Source organism: Neopelma chrysocephalum, unplaced genomic scaffold (genome assembly GCF_003984885.1).
Source record: "Neopelma chrysocephalum unplaced genomic scaffold, ASM398488v2 Primary Assembly neopelma1_22b, whole genome shotgun sequence".
In the NCBI taxonomy this organism is placed as follows: Eukaryota; Metazoa; Chordata; class Aves; order Passeriformes; family Pipridae; genus Neopelma; species Neopelma chrysocephalum.
In genome coordinates this window covers 7,470,808-7,495,999 of record NW_020897690.1, presented here as the reverse complement: position 1 = coordinate 7,495,999, position 25,192 = coordinate 7,470,808, and the positions used below count along the sequence as shown (strand labels likewise).

Below are 25,192 nucleotides of genomic sequence, written 5' to 3'. Positions count from 1 at the left end.
GAAATGCAATTTTACTTCCCCCCCCCCCTTTTCTTTTGTTTTTCCCCACCCCTCGCCCCGAGAAGGTAAACGAAAGATGTAGCATCTTTCGCCACATCTACGTCAGTGAGAAAAACGCTCAAAACCCAGCATTTGGTTCAGTGGTTTATTTTCTCTAGCACACAGCAATACGGTAACAGCAACAGTCATGATATATACACGCCAAAAAAGGTACCTTAAGTAAACAGCACATTTCATTAAAACATCGTTTTGTTTCTTGCTTGTGGCAAACAAACACAATGAGCCACATTTTCCACAGAAATTTTAATTGTGCTGGTGTCTCAGTTCAGGCAGCAGGAGAGCCTCGATGAATTCCATTTTAGCCTCTCAGTTCCTTTAAGCCTTCGCTGTGTTTTATATAAACATAAATACACACCTGCCATCACATAGAGCCACAAAGGAGCAGAGAAACCGTACCGGCACCTGAACCCCACAGGCCAGGCAGGTGAGAACTTCCACTCCTTTGTTCTGACTCTAGCTGCACATAGTTTTCTATACAAATACAGGCCAAAATTATTAGAAGAACATGTTACCATAACCCAAACAACTGATTCCAGCACTATTTGCCTATTCCATTTACCCGCATCTAGCACAGGCACTAAAGGCAGCTGTAACAGCATATAAAATTAAGGTCTGTACCATAATTAAGCTATAGACAGATAAACAAAACAGACACTTCCATTTATCAGTCAGAATAGGCAGGCACATTACAAACTGCTGCAGAAAAATATATGCATAAAAGGGCTGCTTAGAGGTTCTGCCCCATCAGTTGGCCAAACCACGAATATTTTCAACATGAGTACATTGCAACAGATGCAGATTCTACTTTATAAGGCTGACAACAAAACAAACCAACCCAAAACAAAAAAACAAACAAACAACCTTTTGTTATCTTGCTGGTACAAACCTACAGCAAGTTTCAGTCTATAGTCTTCTCAATTACTCGTTTGGACAGCTGTCTGTCATGGACATCTCTCCATCAATCATTAAAGAGGTGGAATATGCTTGTTTTTTAGGTTAGAGGCATTTCTACCCCCATGCTCTAAAGGCAATTCATTTTTCATATTGTTACATTAGCAATGCGTTTTGATATGCAGATATTTTAATGTCAGTCGGTCACATCAAAATCCAGCCAAGAACCCACTGGAAACACTGTCTGAAATGTGTAGATTTATCTCCATCATTTAGTCACTGATCTTAAAGTCTCTTGAGCAACACTGGGCCACGTGTCTGCTTCCTGTGTCATATCCAGTATGTGGACAACAGAAGTCCAGCTGAACTGGCAGCTATTATGGTTGTAGGCTAGTAAAAAATTCAAAGCAAACTGAGCTCATCCAAGTCTGAAATCCCTCAGGACCACAGAGGTGGAGCATGCCTGATTTCTGTAGCAGCTGAGAGTGCAGGACAGTAGGTGAAAGCCCTATGGGCTGAAGTGCACGGTATTTATAGTGGTTTACCACACCATGGGTAAACACGGTGCCCAAGCCCTACTAAGCCTGCTAGGACAGTGAGACTGCATCCCAGAAACTGCATCATGCAGAACAGTCACAATGAGAGGTCTGGAGGAAAGAAAGGGACAAGTCTTGCTGACTTTTTTTCCTCAGGAATATGTGTTGCCCATGAGGAGCAGTACAGGAGCACAAACTGAGGCACATCAGCAGTGATGGTGACCAGCACTATTACCCTAGCAAAGGCAAGACTTGTTTAGACAGGTCAGGGTGAAATCAGATCACCCCAAAGAATCATACATTCAGCTCCAATAAAGAGACATCAGGAACACCTCCAGGGGAAATGCAGCTATATTTTGAGAGATCTGGAATGAGGTGGGACTGCCAAGATTGGAGGTCACTATAGAAAAAGGCATGAAAAAGTTCCATTTGACAGGTTTAGTGTGTGTATGTGTGTCAGCATGGGTGTCAGCATGGTTGTTTGGATCTGTTTTTCTAAAAGGGAGGTGGTGATAGCAGAAATAAAACAGCTTTTGATGAGCCAAAGATTATGGTATTCAAGCACTAGAGGTCGAAAGGGAAAGATGAAGATCAGCAGGTGGGTTTAATGCAGAGTTTAGCTACTCTGAAGTTAAATGAACATAGAAGAAAGGGCAGAATTATCATCAGAGTTAAGACTGAAAAAAACAGGTTACCTTCTCTTCTGAGAGTTCAAATAAGCTATCAGTTTAAGTGCATGGAAGATGCCAAAGCAATGAGTAGATATATATCCATTTTTCATCGTAGTTATAAATACTACTAATTTAAGCTTGGGAACACTAGAATATGACTGCTATAGAAAGGAGTAAAGACAGCACAGGATGGGTGATCAAGGAGATGCTATAAAAACATAGCAGATGGCTGTTGTACCATGGCACAACTCCTCTGTTCAGAGGTATGCTTCTAACAAAAGTCCAGAAGCTTAATCCAAATGCAATAGTATAGAACAGAAGACATACAGAATGTAAACTCCTTGATGAAGGGAGATAATGCACCTACATTTTGTCAGTGTTCTTACTAAAGATGAAAGCCCAGCACCAGAGTAGCTTCTAGTGATGAGAAGTTAGGTTAGGGGGAGGAAAATGAGTGCTTCCAGAAGGGAATTCTGTTCTTCTCTCCAAACAACTGCTCACCAAGCAGAGACACACGGGTTCCTACATGTGCAGATATAGGGGAGGTGGTAAGACCTCATCATAGCTTAGTGCTGCTTTTAGGATGCATTAGCAGTGCTGAAGGAAGTACACCTTTCTCAATCCCCTGGCTTCAAAGGAGACACTGAACAGCATTTCATCGCTGTGGGCAGAAGATAAAACCTCAATCTTGTTAACTTCAGAAAAGACTGAAGGAGGAGAAGAAGCTAATATTCCATTGGCTGCAAAAACTCCTGTGATACCCATTTCTCAACTAATAAAAAACTCTCAAACCACTCAATTAATTGAAAACATCTATTTTTGAGGTGATAGAATAGGTTTTGGCTTCCATTGTATGACAGACCAACAGACTGTTTCAACCCATCGGTACCATTAAACACTTCCGTGCTGTCCAAGCTTCTTATTCAGCTGATGATTTGAAGCAGTGGATCAGAAATAAGTTCTAATTGTTATATTTCTGGGATTTTTAAAGCTAGCTAGTAAGATACTATAATTCTGTTAGTTAGTAATCAAATAAAAGTTGTCTAACATTCACCTTCCCTGCAAATGTAGAATTTATTTATTTTGCTATTGTTTTTTTCAGCCTTCTTCCTTCAGTTACATTCAGGGTGGTGAAAAATATTAAGTTCAAACCACATAGTTAAGTCTACGCTTATTATTCTTAACATGCTGCTTCCCTAGATATGCTGTCAAAGAAATTTTGGTATTTTGTATTTTTCAGCCTTAGTTCTTGCAAAGAATGTAACTGCTTTGCGAGCACAAGTTTGTGTGCTATCATACTGAACTAGAAGTAGGCAGCTCTCTCACTCAGCTCATTTTCCCAAAGTAAACCAACACTTTACTTCAGGAAGCTGTTATAGTAAATGACTTTTATCTCAGCCTGTACCACTCCTCCCTTTGATATCAAACAGGTTTAATACACTTTTGTCATTTCGGGCATTATAAGTGGGATATAGCACTGGTTTTAAAGCCTTTTTAATGAAATTCACATATTTTAGAGCCATACTTTTACAAGTTCATAACTGTACTTTTGTTGCTGATTTGACAAATCAGTGAAAAGCAACTGGTATCAGAAGGGATGAAACAAGTAAAACATTTGATGCAAACACTTAGAACATTATTTCATATTAATTTGTTTGGAGCAGAAACCAACTGGAATAAGACACAGGGAATCCACAAGCTGTTGAGAGCATCACCACTGCAAATCCATATAAACTAGGTGGATGAAGAGATGAATGTCTACCAATATAAACACATGCTAACCATTACATCTTCTCATTTTACACTGTTCACTGTGATTTGTATCCACTGATTTTGATTGTGCTAAAATAAAAACCACTGTTATTTTGCCTCTCTAAAACAACCAAACCGTTGAAGTAAAAAAAATTACATATAATTACATACAGTAAATAAGTTTAGTAAAAAAAACAACCTAACCCCAAAGATTTGGCACTTTAACCATGTTTTACTAAGTACCACTTTCCACAGTACCATAAGCAATGCTAAATCTCATGTAAAAAAACCCAAAACTTTTAAGTGTTCATTTCTATCCAGGGAGAAGGGAAGAAAGGGCTTAACAACAAAGCACACCAATAAAAATATCTAGTCTATATCAAATGTACCTCTCCAATAAGGAGTTTAATAGAAAAAAACCCTACTACTTATAATTTAACACCAAGCTGTCTTTCTGGCAGTCAAGATTACAGGTTTATCCTGAATACAATCTTATGTTCAAACACTGAGATAAGCAGCATTATCCCAAAACCCAAGAGAATCCCAGCATTCTGTAACAGGAAGTATCCCCACCGGCTACATCCATGATCACTGGCATCATTGTGGAGCATTTCAGGTACCTAAACAAACATGAAAGTGTTAAATGCCTTCAAAACAATTACTTCAAACCCAGTTCTTCAACCATGACGCATAAGGTAAAGGAGTCTTACTCCTCTAGTTCTTCCTGTCGACTGCATTAATATTGCTCCTTGAATTAAGTGCTACTCAACATGGACAACACTGTGAGAGGCTACTTTCATATTTACAGACAGAGAGAACCTGTAATGTTCTTATTATTGTTTTCATGATAATTATGCCGATGACTTAAGTAAACCATTGACTCGGGATATGATTATTTAATAACTGATTTGACTGAGATACACCAAGAGTTTTATTCTTAAAATGACAGTTAAGCTTTCACAAATATCCACTTTGTACCAACATACTTCTGGAGGTACAATATACATTTTTTAAAAATATCTGTCTTCATGCCAAGAAGCAGTAATGATTTCATGGAAAAGTTGGAGCAAATTTGGTGGTGCTGATAGTGTGCAACTTGCAGTCTTACTGGCTATACTGGCCACTGTCAGCAGAAAATTATTTACGTCTTCTGTTAACTGCTTCTGTTTCATAGCTAAGGGGAAAACACAGCCTGTTCCTACAGTAATCTGAATAAAGGCACTTTCACATTAACATTTAACTGAGCACTTACACTCATTAGCACCTCCAAGCACAGAGAAAGTTAATTAAGGGAGAAAAGATGGAAGAATTTGAGATGAAAATAAAATTAGCATTAATTCTTAAACTGTGTTATATAAAATTCAAGTAAGTCTAGCCACTCACCATATCCACAAGAGCCACGTACATGAACAAGCCAGCAGTAAGTGCAAATATCCACATTGAGACATTGTCTGCATAATGACCAATAAGGATCCCAGTCGCCATCCCAAGATAGGCCAGCATAGCAGACAGAGCATTATAAAGCACAGCTTGCTTGACAGTCATACCAGCTTTTAGAAGTACAGCAAAATCTCCTACAACAGGGGAAGGAAAAAAACACCCAAAGTTTTCACTCTCAGGTAATTATTGTAGTATTTTCTTACTTACAGTTCTCTTACTTACAAGATTACTAAGCTCTGTCTATGCTGTTATTTGTCTTATTCTTTTTCCTTCATAAAATTAGAAATCACTGGGGGACAGAAAATAAAGGGTGCACATGAAGCACAGCAAACAAACACAGCAGCAAACACTGTAAGTTTATAACCTTAAAGTCTTAGGAGTTTTGGAAGAAGCAACTTTGCACTGAATCACAGAATAACCTGAGTTAGAAGGGACCCACAAGGATCATGGAAGTCCAACTCCTGGCCATGCACAGAACAGCCCCCAGAATCACACCATGTGCCTGAGAGCATTGTCCAAACACTTCTTGAACTCTGTCAGGCTTGGTGCTGTGACCACTTCCCTGGAGTGCCTGTTCCAGTACCTAATCACCCTCTGGGTGAAGAACCTTTTCCTAATATCCAACCTAAATCTCCCCTAATAGAACTTCAGGCCACTCCCTCAGGTCCTCTCACTGGTCACCAGAGAAGAGATCACTGCCCCTCCTCTTCCCCTCACGAGGAAGTTGTAGACAGCTATGAGGTCTCCCCTCAGTCTCCTCCTCTCCAGGCTGAACAGACCAAATCACCTCAGCTGCTCCTTGTATGGCTTCCCTTCAATGCCCTTCACCATCTTCATAGACCTGCTTTGGATGTTCTTTAAGTGTAGTTTGCATTTAAACCACCACTGTAAAATGTTGCAGTACTTGATATGCATGAGCATTCTAAAGAACTCCCTAAAATAAAATATTGCCACTCAATTGCATAAAGCAATGGTGATTATTCCATTTATTATCCTCTAACTGCTTTTTGTACTTTAAGTCTTTTCATAAATTTTAAAATAATTTCTTTGTTAATTTCTGTAAATGATCCTTAGTGTCTTAATTTTACTTGAAGAAATTATAGGCCCAGCCAGAAATAGATTTCCTGTAATTCAGAACAGATTTTTTTCTAAACCAAAGTAATAGAAGTTTATATAAGTTATCTCCAGTTAAAGTAAACAAACAAACAAAAGTGATCTTCAAAGCTGAGTTGAGTAATTTGTTACAACAGCTCTTCCTACAAGATACTGCCAATAAGATGAACTGGTATATTATAAACACTGTTTAGCACTAACAACAATGATCCAATTTTAATCCCAGCTAACTTCAGCTAGTCCCATTTGTTTCGATATTCCCATGCCACTTCATGTCCTCTGCTAAAGAAGGTATTTCTTATCAAGTTTTCTGTGCTGATTAAAGAAGTATTATTTAAATTTTAAAAGATTTTTCTTATTTCCAAGCCCAACAGAATAGCTGAATCTAAAGTTATCAGATTCATAACATGAATTTACTTTGTATATCTGAACTAACAACTTTTAGTACATGTAATTAATATAAGATTCCATGATTAATATGAACAAGACTCAACTCCTCCCAAGTCATAAAATCAGGTATGTTTTCCCCAGAATAACTATTTCTGTATAACATTACTGCACAAATATATCAAGCTGTTTAATATAGAGTTTGATGTTTACGCATACTGGTTTACAAGTTCCTTTAAATGAAACTGAATGTTCTACTCTCTAGGGAATTAAACCTTAAAGTGCAAGCAAACTTTTCTTTCTTCATTCTATACACCAAGTATGACTGTGACTATGACGGCTAAGAAATAAACACCAGTAGCACATTCAAAATGATTTAACAATTGGGAAGGTCAGTTTCATCTCAGGTTAAACTAAGCAGATCTGTCCTGTTCCCACAAGCTGCCCCGCAAAAGGGCCAAATACTGAACTTATACTGTAAAACATGAAAATAATATCTCATGGGACTGCACGTGAATTTAAATCACTTGAGCTTGAAAGACAAATTATTGCTAGGAAAGATTTCTAAGTAGTTTCAAGTTTAATTTAGAGCTACAGCAGTTCTTTGCAAGACTTAATGAAAAAGCAGCCACCGTTACGCAGAAAGTAGTTTGACTAATCACGATCTTCTTTTAACAGCACAAGCACAAGAATAAAATTAAAGAGAGATGTGAGAAAGGAAAATTCTGTCACGCATCCTCCTGCAATTCACAACTTCTGTTATATACAAGGACAATAAAAACTACAACTAAACTAGACAGAACAAGCTGTAACTGCAAGAGGCAGAGTTTTAAACGAAGTAGCTGAAATATTTAGATTTTTAAAAGTAAGATTATTTCAATTAAGAAATGTTTAGAAACATCTTTAAGTAAATTAAAAGTATTCTTGAATAGACAACCTGACACAGATGAAGTTTGCTGATCAAATTTTACAGAGACACAAAATAAAATCACTCATTCTCCCATATGCACCTTTAAGAACATAGACATGCAGTGTATGGAAATACTGGGGTCTTACCTAGCTCATGAGGTAATTCGTGGCAAAACACAGCCACAGAAGTGCTTAAACCACTAGATAACCCTTCAGTAAAGGCTGCTCCTATGAAGAGACAGGGAAAAAAAAGGTGTGAACAAAACATTACTGCATATTTAGACATCAAGTGCAGAAGCATTGTTGCACATGCTTGTGTCATATTAGGACATATTAGTTTCACTCAAGTTATTCTTCTGTTTGTGGAAGTATTTAAACTTTAACTGAAGCATTGTTTACAATTCGTAGGTTTCAAAATTCTCCTTCAGAATCTTCCAAGTAAAGTAAACCACATTTCACTATCTTATTTCTGAACTAATACCTTTCCACAACATAACCCTTCCCAAAAAATGCAATAAATACCTTTTTTATAAGATACAAAGGGAAGGAGTTCAACTGCATCTGAGAGTCAGCACTTGAAAAAGGAAAGTCAATTCAACAGTAAGAGATGCTGTGTAAGTCACATGAAATCAACAGTGAAAGACTGAATTCTAGGCAGCTTGAATATAAGCAAATTACTACACTTTAAGTGGAGGAAAGAAAAAAAAACACAAAACCCCCTTAAATTAGTCCCACAGTCCCCATCTTTCTGGTTTTCTCTGTTTCTCCTGTTGCTTGCCATTTTTCTTATTTGGCAGCAGTTGAGGAAGACACAGCACACTGCAGAGCTGCAGAGCTGAACCACAGCTCACACACAGCATGGGAGGTCCCCAGCTGCATGGAGAGCCTCCCCCACAGTGCAGAACCACATTCAGCTTCCTCTTCAGCTGCTACCAGCAGCCTGCCAGCAAACAAGGTGCTGCCAATAAGCAGTTAAAGAGCCACAAGGCCATGACACAGTAGCTGGCACAAAGGGACCCAGGAGTACTGCTCACAAACCACCTAACCAAGAAAAGGTGGTGGCTAAGGCTACCTAAGAACACACAGGACATCACCATTCACAGAAGATTTTTCAGCTGTGAAGGTAACAGTACTGGGCACACAATCCAGGATGGCCCTTAACTGTATTGCTAATGCTTTCCTCAATACAAATGACAGAAAAGCCAGCCAGGATTAGCCTTCTAATTGACACTACTGCACCAAAACAAGGAAAAACCGATGGCAGATACAGCAAAAAATGACATCTTGAGAGCATGAGTTAACTCAGTTAAGGATACAGAAGGAGACTGGGAAAGGAGGAAGCAAAATTAGAACTCTAGACTTTAACAAAGCAGACTCTGACTTCTTTAAGGAATTGCAGTGCAGAATACCCTGGGAATCAGTCAAAAGGGAAAGAGTGCCCAGAAGAGGTGGCTGGTGCAGGAACACTCACAGAAGACATGCCCAGCTAAGCAGTGTGTCTTAATGAATTAAGGCTCAAAGGAGAAGCACACAAGAAATAGAACAAAGACTGGCGACAAGGAAGTAAAAAGCAGTGGAACAAAAAGGAGGAAGACCAAAGCCCAGCTGGAGCTAAAACTAACAAGACACCAAGAATAACAAGAAACAGTTCTAGAAGAATGCTAACTGAGAAACAACATTCAGGAAAAATTCAGGTCTGTTGATAGATCAGGAAGGGAAACAAGCAGCAGACATAAAAAGAGCAAAGCATCAGCACAGCCTTCATCTCAGTCCTCCTTGGCAAAGCCAGATCCCAGCAGCATCCCAAAGGGACAGCAAACCACACAAGCAACAGTTGAGCGATATGTAGAAAAAACTGGAAACACTCATACACATGCCAGGATGGGACTCACACTCAAGGGCGCTGACAGAGTTGACTAGCATGACTACAAGGCTGCAGTCTTGGAGTCTCCACAAGTCTGTGGAGAACCATGGCTATGGAAGGCCCTGGTGGAACTCTGAGAAAAGGATAACATTATTCCCATCTTTAAGAAAGGCAAAGAACAGGACTTAGGGAACAGTCAGCACCATCTAAGTTTCTGGAAAGATCATGTTGAATATCCTCTTCAAATCCCTCTCCAGATGCTTCATCTAACTTGAGGAAATAACTGACTATAGAGATAGTGACAGCAGTGAATGTAACAGAAGTTGACTTTAGTAGGACTTCTGACACTACCTCTTACAGCCAGTCTCATCTGGGCAAAGAGGAAACATGAGCTTGCACACTGGCTCGAATGCTGAGCTAACAGGGCCTGATGGCTGGCTAGTGAGAAGTAGAGCTCACCAGGACAAAAACTGCAACAAATTTTCTTCAGTGGCTTCACTAATGGTCTGGATGAAACAGATGGCACTAAGAGCAAATTTGCAGATTACACTAAGCTGGGGGGCAATGGGGAGAAAGTAAGTTCTGAGGTGACACATCAAGCATTGGAGCTTTAGACAAGATCACGGTAAACTTAATTCTTACAAAGTTCAAGAAGGAAAAGTAAGAAGTAACCAAAGTACAAGTTTATATAAAAATATCTATTTTTACTTTTTTCGCTGCTAAACAGAAGTCTTGAAACGTCAACAAGCTGAAGATGACATTAATAAATCTGGCACTATCCCTTATCAATAAGTTGATTTAGTAGCATCACTGGTATCTTAAAATACACTTTAAAGACATCACTTCTTTCAAAAGCTGAAGGAAAAAATTTATATGCAAGACTAGTGTAAAAATAGGGTTCTGCATTTTACTTATTTAGTTGCAGTTACACAGAAAAGTCTAAATCACAGATGATGATTTTGTACAAATGAGTCAAATGCTCTAATAAAAAACATAAGCACTTCTAAAACTTGTTCCTACATAATTAGCAGAACAGATCTGAGGAAAGAAGTAACTGACGGTAATCATGAATACCAATTCACAGAGTGAATGAACTTAAATGAAGGGTTATGGTGGCTAAAGCTATCTTTACAGAAGCATTCACATCTTCTTTTAAATACAGGTAAGATACTACACAAGTAGCATTTTCACGACACCATCAAACTGATGTTTTTCCATAATACTTTTAAGCACATACAGAACTGAAGGAAACCCATATTTCCATTAGCCTGAACAAGCTACACAGCAGGACTTCTAAACCTATTGCTCTCCCATTCAATAAGCCTTTATTAACCTTTCTCATACTTTTCCCTTCATAACTATAAAGTCATAGCTCCTTCTCAAATCTCCCTAATGCCAGGAGGTTAATTGATTCTGTGTGTCATTTGTATGCAAATCTTCCTTCTACTACATTTTCACTACTGATCTGCTCAAAAATTTATATTTCATGCTTCAACTTTCATCAAAAATGAGATTAAATAAGAAAGTCTCTTTTCATATTATACTTTGGATTGACTGAATCTGAACAACTGCAAATACTGCTGTGAAAAAATGGTTATTATTGGGTTTTCTCCTCAAACAAGAATGAACTTGTCCTACAATAAAATTTACAGAAAGGCTGATACTGCTGAACTGCCCCCAGTATCCTAAACAAGCTGGAAATGAATCCAATACCTGTAAAGATTAGTCTTAAATACAAAAGTCAAGATCAGAAAAGATTAGCATAAGAACTGAAGATTACTGATTTGACTTCACTTTCTATAACTTACTTTAACCTTTTAAATTCAAAATACCAGTAGTCTAGCTCTCCTAGAAAAAATGAGAATCCCCAAACCTGACCTCCCAGACAGAAGTCCAAAACAAAATATTCAACCCATTATTTTTGTGATAAAGAAATATTTTCACTGAAGCATTAGCAAAAAAGACTGAGCAACTACAACATGTTAAGGGAAGAACAGGGACATGAACAAAACAGGAACAAAAAGATACATGTTTTGTTTACAGATAAAATAACTGTTTATACAATTTTAAATTTTTTTAAAAATGGACTATAAAACTCAACTTTAGGAACAAGATTCTGAGTAGAGTATGACCACTGTTTAAGAAAATAAAATTTTTTTAAAACCTTTTCCAAGAAGAGAGACTGAGGGCAATACACTAAGCATCTGAAGAAAACTACTTCTGGAATCATAGAATCATTTAGGTTGCAAAAGACCTAAGATCAAGTCCAACTGTTAATGCTGTAATTGATATAGGTATTCTTAATCCAAAAATCTGCATAAAGGCAACATACAGTGACTTCATTGGTATATCTTCTCCATGAATCACGTTTCTGGCAGGTAATGGCTAACTACTGTCCTGTTCACACACTCCTAGGATACAAAAAGCAGCATAGATCTTCTCTGGAAGGTTAGTGCAAGCACTAGGAAGAACTGCAATGCTGCTCTTTAGGGGATGGTAAGATCTGAAAATCTGGATGTGACACGACTGCTATGCAAAAGTGTAAAAGCACCCTGAAGAACGCAATGATTTGGACCAAATTAATTTTACAGCAAAAGTGAACGCATGCCTACCTCCCACAGCACAGCAATCACACATATATATATTGCCTAATCCATCTGGGTAAACTTCAGGCTAAAGCAGATTGAAACCAGGGCCCCATCTCTCTACTCACCAGTGCTCTAGGGGAACTTACACATGACATGTAACCAGGGCCCAGAAGACAGATATGCCAAGTATAGAACCTGACCTTGCTGCATAACAAGTGAAGATGGAAGAGAAAAAGAAGAAGCCAATGACACTAGTGGATTGACTGAAGTAAAAAAAACATAGTTACTTTGTATGTGACGAAAAATACAAGCTTGTCATAAAAATAATTAGGATTAAAAAAACTGTGGAGCATCTGCAGGTTTTGAAATAAAAAGTCAGTCCTAAATACTGTTTTATAAGCCTAGCTTTAGTTTTGAAAAATGTTAGCTTTAAACTTTGCTAAAAGTAGAAAATGTAGCAAAGTTTATGGATTTCCTAAAGAAACGCAGCTGTAAGCACATAATTTCTGTTTCATTTCTAACTGACCCCCATGTTGCTAAACTGGAGATTTTTCTTATTCAGAGATGCTATCGGATAGCAGTTTAGGCTTCACAGATCTGCTGTTAATGAGCTACTTTCCTAATAGAGACAAGTGACAGCAAGAAGACTTCACTGTCTTCATATATAACAAAGCTGCAGAGTCCAAGTTAACACTTACCAATTGCTAGCCCATCACTAAAGTTGTGTAGTCCATCTCCCATAATCACCATCCATGCCAGAGTTGCTATCCCCGCGTCCTTCAGTTCTTCACGTGAGTAGCGCTGACTGTGACTGTGGGGATGATGGTTCTGGTGATGATGGTGATGCAGAATATGATGGTAGTCATGGTGATGGTGACTAAGATGATCTGTCTGTCCTAGAGTATCGTGTAAGTGAGAATGGCATTTGTTTCTACAGCCCCTGGACACATATTCATTGTCAACCTCCTCCTGACGAGAATGAGCTATCATCACTTCTTCTTCCTCTTGTACAGTTGGCTGCTGAGACATGAAGGCGGATGGATCTTGAGAGTCTGTCCCTAGATAGCCCTCGGGCCCTGTTACAAAAACCCAGAGTATAAATGTTATACATTTTTAAAAACACCTAGGAAGAAACAAACAAACAAGTTGAACATGTGATGTGGTAAAGAAGAAACCAGTTAGTCTAGAAGATGAGAATGATAAGGCAGGTTCTTGCCTTAAAATTTTATTTTTAAGAGTTTCCTCAACTTATTTTCTTTAATCAGTTTTCAGAGATAATTCCCAATAGTTCATAATAAGAAAAACTTTTAGTTTCTGTCCCCCAACTGGTGAAACAGCCCTTACATTATGGCCACAAATGCTTCCTAAAAGGTAAAAAAGCTTTTAATCTACGACCCAGTGCAATTTAAACACAACAGCATAAGGCTCCAAGTCCCAGTTTCACAGCATGAAGGCTGTTAGTTCAATTGCTTCAGAAGGACCAAGTATCTGAAAAGCACGTGCCATTTGTTCATCTTAGGGCTGAGGAATAAGGACACAGAAAAGGATTACGTTACAGATAATTTTGGAAACTCCTGCATTTCATATAAACATATGCGCTTTGGTTTTACGCCTGAAAAATAAACACATAGAAATAAAGTCATCAACACAGACCATGAGAGATCCTCATATAGACATCAAGGCACAGTAAGGTTAGTTAGTTAAAATAACTCCTAAAACTTGCAAAATTCTTCCCCTGCAATTAAATGAATAAATTCACGGGGGTTTTTCTACCTTAGAGACAACTTTTTCATTAGTTATAAAATTATTCTGAAAAACTGAGTGTCTCCTTTAGCTACAAGAGCTAACAAGTATCTAGTGAGGTGTGGTTTGGATTAAAGCGTGACCTTGGGGACATATGATCATTCGCACTCCGAATACTTCAAGTAATATCTAGAATTTTAGATTTATCACCCTTATAAATAATCAAACTAACAAAATCCAGACTTAAAATACACAGAAATCTAAATAATGAATCACACATATAACATCTAACAGTCTAAAGAGAAGTGTAGAAACCAGCAGGTACAGCTGTATTTGCAACAGCCATGGCCAGAAGAGCTTCACAGGATGACTTCAACTTCTGCTGCTAAATCCATAATTAAAAGGCTTAAGGTTTCAAAACTGTGAGTTCTCCACTTCCAACCTATTGATCCTTTTTAAAGGAAAGCAGCAAATAGAGCTAGTCCTCTATATATCAAAGCGCAGGCAGGTTTGGTTTTGGAAAGAATTCAAGTAGGCAGTTATCCAACCTACAGTAAGAAGCAGATCTATGAGCTGCCATCAATCAGGTGTTTTTTAAACAGCTCTGCCACAAAATAACAACTGTGCAATATTAATGAGACTTACGATCATCTCCATCTAACTTTTCTTCATTCGCTGAAAACTTCTTACTTTCTCCATCATCTTCATTTTTTTTCTTAGTCCAAAAGAAAATACTGCAGTTACGAATATTGTACTTATTTTTCAGGATATACATGAGCAAAATTATATTCACAACATTTATGCAGCCTACATAGAAAGAGGACAACATGGAGGCCATAAAAAGAGTGGAGAAGAGGAATATTAGAAACCCAGTTAAGTATAAGACAACAAGGATTCCTCAGGCTCCACAGGAGAGGAGAAAAAAAACAAAAGAACCCCACAAACAAACAACAAACCTCCACACATAAATACACCACATTTTTGCACAAGGAATAAGCAGAGGGGTTAGCTGAGAAGCGAAACACATCAAATACTGAGCAGAAGTTATTCCGCTCATTCTTTTCTATTGTAAGGTCAATATAATGAGTTTTTTTATAATGTACAGAAGGAAAACCAAGTAAAATCTCTAATCCTTGCTCACTAATGTCTGTATCACAACAATTTAGACTCAGTATCTAGAAGAGTGTAATTAGTCTAACAGGAGATTCATTCCTGTGGCTCAGAGAAGGACACAGAAAATACTTGCTTTGCTTGAAACTCTTCACTTTCTTTCCTGTCAAATACACTTAACTAGAGATAGGGAAACTCACAGTTAGTTTAGCTTCAGTATAAACCACAGCAACACAACATCCCATGATCAAAGTAAAGCTTAAGATTGTTGGAACCAGATGACCTTCAAGGTCCCTTCCAACCCAAAACATTCTATGATTCTATCACCAGCTTTTCCTGTATCTTTTTTTACTGAGTTAGCTTTTACATCATTCATTATTCCTGGCTACACTAGTCTGTAAAGAACCAGTGATTGGCAAGTTACCAACATTTATGACCTGCCAAAATTCAGTCAGAAATAAGTCAATAATGAACAGTGACTTCTTAAATCACTCTGTTAAAACAGAGAGCATTTGGACGTTTGCACATTTGCTTATTAAACAATTCACTCTGATATCAAGCCTGTACTACATTGTCTGGCTATGGAAATAGCTAAAAGCCCTTAATAATGGAACCACACAAAAAGGTTATCACGCAGTTTAAAAGTATATGTATCACCAATATAAATTAAATTCTAACACTAATCAAGTGTTAGATTAATAGCTATCGCTATTAAATAAAAAACATATAATACTCACAAAAGGGTTTTAATAAGTGTTTTCAGAAATGAGCATGCAATACAATAGAGCTTCAAAGTAGTAGTTTCCCTACCTTTTTCTTCTTGTCTTTAAACTGCTTTATTAAAGTGATCAAATGCTCCACTAGAAACATGAAGTACAAGCCTCCAAGTGCTGTAAGTCCTTTCCATGTAGAATCCAGGTAAGCACTCTCCTCTGTACTTTGAAACGCAGGATGTTTGTGCATAGAGCCTTTGTTTTGTTCAGTCAGAGGCTTTTCATGGTGATGGTGATGGTTTCCATGAGACTAAAGGGAGAACCAAAGGTGGAAAGTTGTTACATTCAAAAGAACCGTAACATAAGAAACATAGAAAGTATTTTTCCATATTATTTTCCTCATGTCTGGAGGCCAGACTTGACAAGTTTCACAGGGTAAATGCTCTGCATACAGACTCAAACAATTACAAAGAAATCCATTGACTGGAAATTTGTTCATAGGAAGAAACACTGTAAGGACTGAGAATAGGCCTGGTATTCACCCATTCACTGAAGCTACATTCTTATACTTTTCTGAAAGCTAGAACAATTTACTTTTGGGAGGGGAAGCAGCAAAATGTCTGTTTGAGAGCTTCAAGAAGGGAATTTGCTAAATTTCTACCTATTTCATTGTCCACATTATATAAAAACAACTCCAAAGTCTATCAAGTAATATTTTCCCTGGACTTCAGAAATGCTTGATTCTGATGAAAAAATTACTATAGATAAGCCATCACCATAACTGGCTTATAACAGAAAATAGTTGATTATCCATTCCACATTTGAAGTGTTCAGTGAGCAATTTCCACTATCTGTAAAGTCCATTACACTGGAAAAAGAACAGGCAGCATTGCCATAAACCACTAAGAACATTTATGCAAAATTCTTGCATACAAGGAACAATAAGTGACTTGGCAGCATATATATGACTAAAAACAGGAAACAGAGAGAGGGATAATGCTGTGAAGTTCTTGCACTGTAAGGACAGAAATGAGTAACACAAACAGTTTCAAATGGAAAACCTTTCCATCACATAATCTATCTTACAAGGCTGAAAAGTGACTCACCAAACTGGTATTAATTAAAAGGGATTAAAATTTTCATTAAGTATTACAGATAAGTGTCAAGTTCTCCGAGATGAGAAATGAAACAGTAATTAATACTTACATGTGGAAGGAGGTGTAAGAAGGCATCTCCACTCAAGGTCCCCACAGCCAGTGCCACAAGAAAACTTAGAAGAAATTTGAAAAATACACGATTCATCAGCGGCACCAATATAACACCCAATAAGGAAAGAAAACTGATGACGGAGATGGATATAAAGCCACCAATCCAGGCTGGTAAAAAAAAAAAATAAAGCAGTAACAACAATAAGTAACAGCTGTACATGATTTTGTTTGCTTAACATTTCTGTTATCAAACACTTCTGATCACAGGTAAGCCACAAAGATTCATAACCAACAGAAATATGTTTCCATTAAGCTTTGATGTTAAAAAACAACCTACCTATCTGCAGAGAGTAACTTTTTGGAGGAGTTTCAGCTTTTTCACTAGTTGCATGGACTATGCAGTACTTGCCATCGATCTGATTAATAAGAGCTGGACAGAGGTAACTAAATTCTGTAGCAGACAACAATACTTGAGTGCCTATTCCATGTGACTGCATCAGTTTTGAAGCATTTGAGCACTGCAGAAATAAGACATATGTTAAAGATTAACCGGAAACAAAATACCATGACATACCTTAAAAGGACTGCACATCCCATCTTAATTGAAATGCAGCGGCACCATATAAAAACAGTTGTATCAACACAACTCAGAAACTGGTAACAGACCAATTTAAGTGAAAAATGTCCCTCCACCCCTTTCCTCTCCCAGAAAGCTCGTTTGGGAGTCCTGGTAGATGACACATAATTATCACTCATTCTCAGCACAAGTGGGTCAGATGCTTTTTGCTGTATAAATAGAAAAAGCCTAATACTTTTCATTCTGTTTTAAAGGCCACACAAGGAAGCTATAACAAGGTCAAATACCTTTTTATAAAGTGACTACTATGGAAAGTCTTGCACAGAGCATGTTCTGCATACACTTCCTCTAGTAAAGAGCTCCCCATTGGATGACCTACATGTAGTCTCATCAAGTTTAAAGAACAGTAGTACTTCTGCTTTGACTGTGCAGAACACAGCAACAACTTGTGAATTCAGCACCTACAGTCACATGTTACACAACACCCATTCTGAATTACCTGGCATGGCTGCAAATGTTAAGACTTCAATTGCCTTTTAAAGGCTTTAATAGAAAAAGATTTGACTGTGTAAGAAAACTGTCTACAACACAACTATTGACTTTATTGGCCCTACTTTTTACTATTTTAAAGTACCAGATAACTTTTTGACACAATATTTTTTACAGTTGCTTTCTATATACAGTCTTGAAGACAGGGAGGGGGTTGAAGGAAGATGGTTCTATGCTATCACAGCTATGACAGCTTTGATAAGAATGACAGTATTTTAACTAGATTTTTTTACTTTCGTCACATTATGAGGAAAACAAGACAGAGACTGACTTTAAGGCAGAACTGCAAGTTTTAAATTTTAAATGTTTTTCATTTTTAGTAATATTTTAAAATATTATATAAATAGTAAATATATTAAACAAAGTATACGTTTATACTTAATTTTCCTCTGAGCTTGTGAACATGACACAACATTCCTCCAAAATGTTAAGTTTCAAGGAAAGTTGTTTGCATGTGTTTTGCCATGGGTATGGTTACACCACAAAGCTTGCACCCAGCTGAACGACAAGCATCTGACAAAAGCCATGACAACATTCCCAGTGGATCCGGACTCCTGAGAATACAACAGAATTGGTCTCACCTCTTGAGTGCTTTGTTTTTTCAGTTTAGAATACAGGTAACTTCCTCCTTCTGACTCCTTCGGGGAAGCACGAGATTCATTTGCCTTGCTGACAGCAAGCCAGCTCACATTGCGGCCGCCCGTGACATTGACGGCATTGGGGCCGGTCAGCCCTGAACGAGCAACTGTCTTGACTTCCCCAGGTTGCACATTCTGCACCTCGGAGTGGCCACCTGCAGAAGCAGTGATGACAGATGCCATTATTTCATTAACGGTGTTCTTGCTGCGTACAAAGTTCTGCTGGTGTTCCACGTTCTCCGCTTTATGAGGTTCCTTCACGTGGCTGTTCCTGTGGTCTTTGTTAGCATCAGATTCATGGTTTGGACAAGCAGTCTTCTCGGAGCTTTTACTCAACGAAACATGATTATGGTGGAAGTGATGATCATGATCATGGTCATGGTCATGATCATGATGATCATGATCGTGGTGATCATGGTCATGATCATGGCGATCATGGTCATGATCGTGGCCTATTTTAATCCTTTTCATTTTATCTATACCTATGTTCTGGAGAAGTTTTCTAAACCCATCAATTGATAGAGAGTTGTTTTCTCCATAACGATGAAAAAGTTCTTGAAGGTGAAACTTCTGTATTAGTCCTGCCAAGTCAGTATTAATGCCCACTGTCTTTTCTGGAAAAGCTCTCTCTGATGTATGCACAACAGTAACGGTCTCCACTCCATGATAACTTTCACATAGCAGTATGGAAAAGGATACAAGGAAAACAACCGATACTGTACTTTCCATTGCAGTTCCTCTTTAGCAGTGCAAACAATCTAAAAAAAGAGGAAAATTTTAACAGTTTGCATAGAACCGATCACATCTTCCTCTGTAATGCTAGTTCATAATTTGCTTAAACAAAAAAGTGCATTCAGCACTTTTCCCAGATGTGTGGCCTCAGGCAATAGGAGATGAAGCTGCATACCACAGTGAGGTCACTGGCCATAAACACATCCCCAGGTGCAAGCTTACCTTTGTTTAGCTTCGCCTGAGTCACTGCTAATACTGGCTAAACAATGAGAGGCCTCAAGGGTGCATCAACTCAGGTCTAGGTTAGGGTTAAAAGAAGCCCTATAATTTCTCTCTTAGCAATGAATAAGTAGTATAAACTATATGCTCCTGCTTAAAAATCGAAATTCCCAACCTTTAACCACTGGATTTCCTGGAGGTTTTGGCAAACCAGCTGGGTAAGTGCTTCCACCACTCCACAAAAATGCATTTGTTATGCTGCCATGTTCTATCTGTGTTTTAACATTACGGCCGCACGGCTTCTTTCACTAGGCAGGCAGACCATTGCTGTGGACCAGACGCTCACAAGCGTTTATGTGTTTCATTCCATAAATATAAATACTCCAGCAAGGCTGTTAATGAACTGCTGTGGAGGCTGCATGCAGGGCTACGCCCGAGGGCTGCCTCAGCTCTTTTCCAGGGAGACACAGAGAACATAACCTAACGCCGAGAACCTCAGAGTTTCCAAAAAGATTATAGTCAGCCTTAAAAACCCCACACCGGCGGCGGAAAGGGACGGCTGAGAGGTGACCTCATCAATGTCTATGAGTATCTGAAGGAGGAGTGCCAAGAGGACGGATCCAGGCTCTTCTCGGTAGTGCCAAGTAACAGGACAAGAGACAATGGGCAGAAACTGATGCACAAGCAGCACCACCGGAACACGACGAGAAGCTTATTTACTGTGCGGATGACCGCGCACTGGAACAAGTTGCCCGGAGAGGTTGTGGAGTCTCCCTCACGGGAGATGCTCAGGAACCATCTGGACACCACCCTGTGCCACGTGCGCAAGGACGGCCCTGCTTGAGCAGGGAGGCTGGACCAGATGCTCCACTGTTGCTCCTCCCGACCTGACTCGCTCTGTGGTTCCGTGACCCGCAGGAGCCGCGCCCCGCTCACAGTCCCCGCTGCCAACGCCGCGGCGGCCCCGGACACCGGCACTGCCCTGAGCGCCGCGCTGCGGCGGGCCCGGCCCCGAGCCGTGCGAGGGCAGCAGCCGCGGGAAGGGGAGGAGGAAAAGAAGACAGAGGTTACCTGGCCCGCCGCCGGGACGGGCTGAGCCCTGCCGCCGCCGCTGCCCGCCCGCGCCGGCCGCGCCGCGCCCTTTCCCTTCCCTTTCCTTTTCCGGGTACGGCGGCCGCCACGCGCCGCTCCGGAGCTTCTCCAACGGCGGAGGGGAGCGGGAGTCACGTGGGGGTGGCGGAGCTGTGGCTTCCACACCGGCTGGAGCCTCTCCGAGGGTCCCGCTGCCCCCCTCCTCCGAGTGCTGCCGGTGCCCTGCGGGAGCTGCTCCGGGGCTCTGTACGGGGCTACAGGGGCCAGCCCAGGAGGAACCGTGCGGGCTGGGGAAGGGCAAGGCGGGAGAGAGTCAGCAGCGCGGAGGAGGTGGCCCGGGAGGAAGGCTGAGTCCCGAGGGGGTCCTTATTTACGAAAGCGCTGAAATTTGGGTTTGGTGGTGTTTGGAAGATGGCGGTTCCGTGCGAGGTGTGAAGTGCTCCCCAAAGAGTTAAAAGGATGAGAGTCAGAGAGGTTCCTCCCAGAAAATACGAGTTGTTCTGGGCTGGAATAGGCGGTTTGGATGATGGTGCTGGGTGTGGTAGCATCCCTTGGAGGGATGCTTGGAAAGGGCTTTGTACGAGGACTCCTAGTTTCAAAGAGTACGTGTGCAGGCAAGCAAGGGCTGGAAGTGGGCTGACTGGTTGTAAACAAGGGGTGTGGGTAAATGGCAGGCGATGTCGGGGTTTGTTGGCATCCCCGAGGCCGTGGCGGTGAACACTCTGGTGGAACTGCCATTGTAATTAACCATCTGGCATAAGAAAACTGTGCTCTGCACACGAGTCGACAAAGACACTGTAAGAGAGGAATCAGGTCACCTCGGAGAAAGGCTTGAAACTTGCTAAAAATATGCTGCTTTCTTCTGAATAGGCATACGCAATTTTTGAAAGACTGCTTTGCTGTACCACTTTTCTTATCTCATCATGAGCCCTTCACCACTGTGTATCCCTGGCATAGGCTCTCTTACATTTCCTCTTTACTCCTCTACCATTTCCAGAGTTTTACATTCTATCATCACATGATTAGTATTGCTAGTAAAGTGGGTGCAGTTGTGCTTACCCATCACAGCTGGCTCTGGAATTTGGCCTCTCTTGTGTGATCAGTTGCCAAGGTTTTTCATCTTGCTAGAGTGTGAAAGCAACACTGAATCCTGCTGTGGGATCTACCTTTACCAATGACTTCTAAATGTTATGCCAGTGACTTAAACTTAACATCCAAACCATTCTCAGCCATCTTTCTCCTGCTGTCTGCATTCTTGACCTTGCTCACCAGTCAGGAGGTGACAGATCTATCTTTTTTATGCCTAATATCTCCAACTCTCTGACTGAATTAAACCTCTTTGTTTTGTGAGTTCAGCTGACTGAAGGACAGAAGGGAAATATGCACCGTGAACAACTCCAGAAACAGAGAGCAACATGTCAGAAGGTTATGGATTTGTTCTGTGCAGTCACTTTTGAAGTATTGAAAAAAACTCTGTGTCCCTCAACCTTACTCTTCTTTTTTTCTTTTCCCCTGGAGGAAGAGAGGGAGGCTATAAAATGCAGGAGTGGGTGATGTTTTTTGTTTAATGGTAATTCATTTACCATGAATACTATTTACCAGATGCCTGAGTAATATTTCAGTACACAACATTTATGCCTAAGATGGTATTGTTAGGCATTTGATTGGGGTAATTTTTTTTTTTTAATTTTTTCAAATTACAGCTGCTAAATGATGGAGCCTGTTTTTCTAGCCTCTTAAATGCATCCACTGTCTCTGTCTGTTTTATTGTGTAAAATCTGCAGTTTTGTCTAACATCTTGTCAGGGTCATGTACAGACCTAAGTGCTAGAGCTTAGGTCATGGAAATGGTCTTCAGTGCTAAAATGCTCTCTCTTTTTTTTTTTTTTTTTTTAGTTTAATTTGAGTAGCTAACACACATCAGGTAGGCAAAAAGAACCCATACTGGTAAAAACAATTCATTGAAAAAACTTACTTGCAGTAAAACTTGATGTCAGGTCAGTTTTACGGTACCTGAATTATCTCAGTTAGTTTATCTCATGATAAAATTAAAGCCCTTCAGTCTATTTTTGGCCTTTCTGTTAGCCATGTCTTAGTCCAACCATGAGCTCTGGAGTAGCTGTGATCAGATAAAACAAAGATCTTGGTGACCCTTGTGGATAATTTAATGAATGTATAAAAATCTCTTAACCTGTGGACAAATGGGAAACATTACATAAAGAGTCAGCAGAGAGCAAACCAGGAAGCAGTTTGATAGCTGTCTTAATTCATCATGGGGCTTCATCTTAATGACAGTGTGTAGGTCCAGGCCTCTGTTCCTGAAAGAGTATGTTTAGAATTGAAAAGACCATCTTTGTTGGGATTTTTGGTTATTTTTTTCCTGTTCAGAAGGGCTTTTCAGGAGGTGACAGCCTTTTCAGCATGGAAAAGAGATGGATGAGGAAGAATAGGATGGAAGTGGAAAAGCTTATGAAATATTACCACCTGCTTAACTACTCTGACTGGTGTTGCCCAAAAATTTCTTGATTGTTTTGCTGAGTGTGTGTCCATGCAAATGCTTTGAAACATAGTGGTTTGGAACCAGTAAGGAGCTGGCTGTTCATGCAGTTCTAGTCTCTTTGCATGACTTTATCACAGCTGTGTTGTATGAGCTCAACATTAAGCACTTAGCGCAGGTGATGATAAAGAAGTTAGCAGGGAAATGGCCCTGAGCATGATGCTGAGGGCCACTCTTCTGTGGTCCTTCTAAACTTCTAGAAGTTTCTTGAGATTTGGAAGGTTTTATATTTCCTTGCCTTTTAACTTTTAATTGAGAACAGCTATGTGATTAGAAATATTAAATGTATAAATGAAAACTCTGAAAGTTAAAAACCAAAAATTTGTTTTAAACTGCAAAGCTGTTACCACGCAATTCCTGGACCAGTGTAGCCTCATGCAAAACTCCCTTATTTTTCTTTAAAATCTCCAGTAATCCTTTTATTCTATTAACAGCGTTCCGCAATTGTAAAGAAATCCCTGAATCAGCAATTCCTTCTGTTATTTTTCCAAAAAGTTTGTCTCCCCAATGCCATACTGAACAACTAGTTAGCAATTGCATATTTGATGTTATTATATTCTAATTCCTAAAGATATATTTTAGTGTAGCAACGTCCTTAGTTTGTGTGTGTGTTCTGTGATGGTTTTCAAAATACTTAGAATTCTGCCTGGAGAAAAATAGTATTACTGGCTACATCTGCTGAATGGCTGCAGATTTTTAGCAACCTACAAGGTGAGCTCTGGGGGCTTGGGGGTTTTTTAATTAGCACATGAACAGAGCAGTTGTTTCTTAAGTAACAAAATATATATATTTATGTCTTTCAATAGAGATGCTAACAAGCAGTACCTAAGCTCTTACCTAAGAATCTCCAGGACCTTCTCCTGCACTCCTGTCTCTCTTCAGTGGCTCATTCTCATGTCAACAAATTCTTTTCCGAAGACCTCTCTGAAATAGAGAGGTTTTAACAGAAGAAATAGTTATTTGGAAGCTGCACAGGAGGAGCATTAGATCCTTTTGTGCTGTGCTTAGCTGCACAGACATCCAGGGAAGCGCTAACTGCCAGGGTGGGGCTTCAACTTGCATCTTACATTTTTTTACAAATCATAGCTATAGTCATGACATTTCAATTTAGACGTGCTTGCAAATAATTTCTACAGAATGAGCCCTAAAATGATTAAAAGGGTAAAGAACAGAAATAAAATGTGAAAGTTATGCTATCTTTCCCTACAGAGCATCTTTTGCCTTTAGCTTCATCTATCAGTTATTGAAGTCATTGGGAAAACTCCATAGGGATTTGCGCATGCTATCACAGGCACTTACGAACCAAAAGCTTTGCAGTTTGGGTCTGTTGGGGTTCTTGTGTTCAGTAATTTTGATTGTATTTTGTGTTCACTGATGCTTATAGTGTATCTAGAATATCTGTATTGAAAATAATTTGTAAATTTTTCAACTGGGCTTGATAATGTAACAATAACGCAGAAAATTGGTTAATTTCCGCACGATATGATCAGAGGCTGATTGCCATGAGCACAGTGGAGCGATGACAGGAGGTGAAACTCCAGTGACCAAATCCCTGGGAAAACATCAGGGAAGAACACCCTAATCTGGATCTGGGACTGTGAAAGGAGGAGGATGTGCCTCAGGACTGTGGCCAGAATAGAGAGATTTCTCTGAACAATTTTTCCTGCATTTCTGTAGGCCTTGCTTGACATGACTTTAGAAGTTGTAAGCTGTAATGTTTATACTTATAGACTGTGTGAAAATATGTAATGTTTATACTTGTTAGCTGTGTGTCTAATTATAAGGTTTGAGAACACAGTATGTTTAGAGCAAGAAAGCCTTGAGAAAGTATAGATAAAAGTACA

At 39.5% G+C, this 25,192-nt stretch overlaps 2 protein-coding genes across 2 annotated transcripts; one reads left to right on the top strand and one right to left on the bottom strand.

The window, feature by feature from the left end:
• Window positions 1-131: 131 nt before the first annotated feature.
• Window positions 132-20,826, bottom strand: SLC39A6 (solute carrier family 39 member 6). Its single transcript, XM_027679367.1, has 10 exons — window positions 20,772-20,826; window positions 18,693-19,507; window positions 17,323-17,503; window positions 16,984-17,153; window positions 15,875-16,087; window positions 14,600-14,669; window positions 12,910-13,287; window positions 7,907-7,987; window positions 5,294-5,484; window positions 132-4,530 (listed from the first exon to the last, which is right to left on the bottom strand). The coding sequence occupies exons 2-10, from the start codon at window positions 19,476-19,478 to the stop codon at window positions 4,378-4,380; spliced, it is 2,223 nt and encodes a 740-aa protein (XP_027535168.1). The 5' UTR covers window positions 19,479-19,507; window positions 20,772-20,826; the 3' UTR covers window positions 132-4,377.
• Window positions 20,428-24,967, top strand: LOC113967313. The gene is made up of 4 exons (XM_027682822.1): window positions 20,428-20,520; window positions 20,619-21,038; window positions 22,149-22,250; window positions 24,839-24,967. Exons 1-4 carry the CDS (start codon window positions 20,428-20,430, stop codon window positions 24,869-24,871), a joined length of 648 nt encoding a protein of 215 aa, XP_027538623.1. The 3' UTR covers window positions 24,872-24,967.
• Window positions 24,968-25,192: the final 225 nt, after the last annotated feature.